Genomic DNA, 3083 nt, shown 5'->3' with positions numbered 1-3083 from the left:
TATAACCTTTCAATCTCTCCGGATACCCCATAGAAAACAACCCACCGCCTTGGGGTCGTAACCTTCTAAGGCTAGGTTTTCTGGCAGTCCAAGGTTGAAATGAGGTCTATTGAGAATGTGAGTGGTAGTTTTAAGTGCAAAACCCCAGAAATTCAATCATATAGGAGAAACTGATCATTAACTTAACCAAAACGTTCAATAACCCCATGAGATGCTATTTCATGTTCTCTTGGTTGATACTTTTTGGATTGAAATCAGTTTGGAAAAGGATCAGCGGATTATGGAATAGAGGATTGAGAAGATGATTGATCTGGGAGGTTTCGTGGGCTTCCCTGCTCTCCAGCAATATGCTCGGGCAGTGGAAGGTCCTTCTAGGTCTTATGCAGCGGTGGCACGATCGGTATTACCAAACGTCGAGAACCTGCCGTCTCCCGTAAGGGATAGTTCTCTCACAAGGATAAAGATCCCGCAAGAGGCTTACACCAAGCAACTAGAGATGTTGAAGTATGCTCTTCTGGGAAGATTGAACTTTGGACATACCACGTTGGACAGACTGCGAGACTCTGCCAAGGGTTGGGGTCTGAAGAACGGTGTCTTCATGAAGTCACTAGGGAAAGGTTTCGTTGTTTTTCGTTTCCTTTCGGAGGAGGATATGACCAGTACATGGAAGCGAAGCTCGTTACGCGTGGATGGACAGTTATTGCGCTTCCAGCGTTGGAAGAAGGATTTTAATGTGGATGACCAGGCTATCACTCATAGGCTCACTTGGGTATGCTTTCCGAATCTGCAGCCACAAGAGTACTGGCACGAGGAGGTACTGCTCTCTATTGCAAAGGCGGTGGGACGACCCATTGCAATTGATCGGTGCACCAAGAACTCATTCTACGGTCACTTTGCGAGGGTTTGTGTGGACATAGATGACTCGGCACCGCGCGTGGAGGAGGTTTACGTTGAGCGTGAGCAGGAAGGGTCACATGAAAATTTTGTGTTCAAGCAACGGGTGGTCTTCGAGAATCCTCCATCGCGTTGCGCCTGCTGCCGGCGTTATGGTCACAACGTGGAAGCCTGCCCTACCAAGGCGCAGGTGCAACCTGCAAAGGAGGAGATTCCTGGAGCAAATTACGTTGATCAACCTGCTCAGGTAAGGCGGCAGCAGCAGGGTTGGAGGCGCAGGGAGGGCCCTGCAGCGGCGGAGGAGGTAGTCAACGGCAACAATGAGAATGTTTTGCAGTTGGATAAGGATACGGTTGCCCAGCCAGCGGATTTGGCGCCACTCTTGGGGGATACCCAGCCTGTGAACGCGGTTATACAGGCTAGGATTTCAGATGAGCCAGCCAACTCAGATTCGGTTTTAGTTAGTTCAAGACTCCTTATGTGAGTTGGATTCTCATGGATTAATTCAAACTCCACCTATCATGGATAATGGGGTTTTATCCTCCCTTAACCCGGCTGAACTGAATCGGGGTGGTCCAGAACAGGTTCATATGATGTCTGGAAGGCTTGAAGTGGTACTCTCGCCAGCTGAGGTCACGTGTTGTGATAATGGACGCACAGCGGTGGTGGTACACTCGATGGGTTCACAAGGGAATGACGCTACTGAGGAAGCTCCTTTCGTGGAAGTAACGCGACGCAAGCATGGGCGTAATAAGCATATACAGCAGGCGAACATCGTCACGGGTGCTCGACGAAGAGGACGATCTGTTCTTGAAGTAGTAGATGTTGAAGCTAGCTTAATCGAACAGCAGCATGATGGCGAGCCAAATGGACGCCAGCGTGAAACCAAGTCCCAGAGCTTATGAAGTGCATGTTCTGGAACGTTAGAGGGCTGGGGAATGACCGAGCTCGTTCACACTTGAGATTGCTGGTGAATGAAATAAAACCAGATTATATTTGCTTGGCAGATCCAAAAATCCCAGTTGATCGGTGCCCCGGTCGTTATTTTTCAAGGATTGGTTTTCATTCTGAGGTTATTGCGAACCATAGAGAAGATGGAGCTGCTAATTTATGGTTTCTTTGGAAGGCAGGGCTGCCAAAGTCAGTGGTGATACTAAGCTCCAACCAGCATATGACTCTGCAGGTCGAATTTCAAGGGGTTAGAAGTTTTGTTTCAGTAGTTCATGCCAGTTGCTTACGAGCAGTACGACATGAACTGTGGTGTGATTCGGCATCCGTGGCAGGAGTTACCTGTCCTTGGCTGGTTATTGGTGACTTTAATGCGTATTTATATGCTTGTGACAAAACGGGACCCGGTCGCTTCAATCAGGGTTCAGCAGAGGAATTTGCGGCAATGGTGGACTTGGCATTGTTAACACCAATCCCGTCTTCAGGTAAGAAGTTCACATGGTCTAATAATAGAAGAATTGGGAATGTCCATGCAGTCCTTGATAGAAGCTTTGGGAATGATGTCTGGTGGCAGCAGTATGAAGGGTGCTCTCAGCGTGTTCTAGTTAGTGGTTATTCAGATCACTCTCCTATTTTGGTTTCTTGTGATAATATTCCACGTCGTCCCAATGTGCCTTTCCGATTTCAGCGATTCTGGACTGATCATGAGGGCTTTAGGAGTTTTGTTAAAGCTTCTTGGGAAGAACAAGTTAAAGGCTCACCACTATTTGTAGTTGTAAAGAAGCTGAAGCAACTCAAAGGCCCACTTATAGCCTGGGCTAGAGGGGCGTTCCCCCATATTGACCATGAGGTTTCACGCACCAGGGATCACCTGCATTCAATTCAACAGTCTATTGAGGAAGATGGTTACTCGGATGATTTGTTTGAGAGTGAGGTGTCGGCGAAACTCAGCTATTCTAAGGCAGTGGAGCTGCAGGAGAAGCTGTGGAAGGAAAAAGCCAGGGACAAATGGGTAAAACACAGGGACAGATGCACAAAGTATTTCACCTCTCCACTAAAATCCGTCGGGCTGTGAATACTATCTGTGAAATAAAACGGGACGATGGAGTCAAATTAATGGAAGCTAGCTCAATTGCTGATTACTTTGTGAACCACTTTGACAGTTTTTATAAAAGAGGGACGGTTTCCAGAAATGCAGAGTTGGTTGCAGCTATTCCCTCTCTGATATCTGACTTAGATAA

The 3083-nt window shown here is 47.5% G+C and overlaps 1 protein-coding gene across 1 annotated transcript; it reads left to right on the top strand.

Annotated features, from left to right (window-relative positions):
* The first annotated feature begins 301 nt into the window (after positions 1 to 301).
* Positions 302 to 1378, top strand: LOC122645028. The gene has a single exon (XM_043838381.1). It carries the CDS (start codon positions 302 to 304, stop codon positions 1376 to 1378), a length of 1077 nt encoding a protein of 358 aa, XP_043694316.1.
* Positions 1379 to 3083: the final 1705 nt, after the last annotated feature.

Source organism: Telopea speciosissima, chromosome 11 (genome assembly GCF_018873765.1).
Source record: "Telopea speciosissima isolate NSW1024214 ecotype Mountain lineage chromosome 11, Tspe_v1, whole genome shotgun sequence".
NCBI lineage: Eukaryota > Viridiplantae > Streptophyta > Magnoliopsida > Proteales > Proteaceae > Telopea > Telopea speciosissima.
This window is presented reverse-complemented; position numbering and strand designations above follow the sequence as displayed.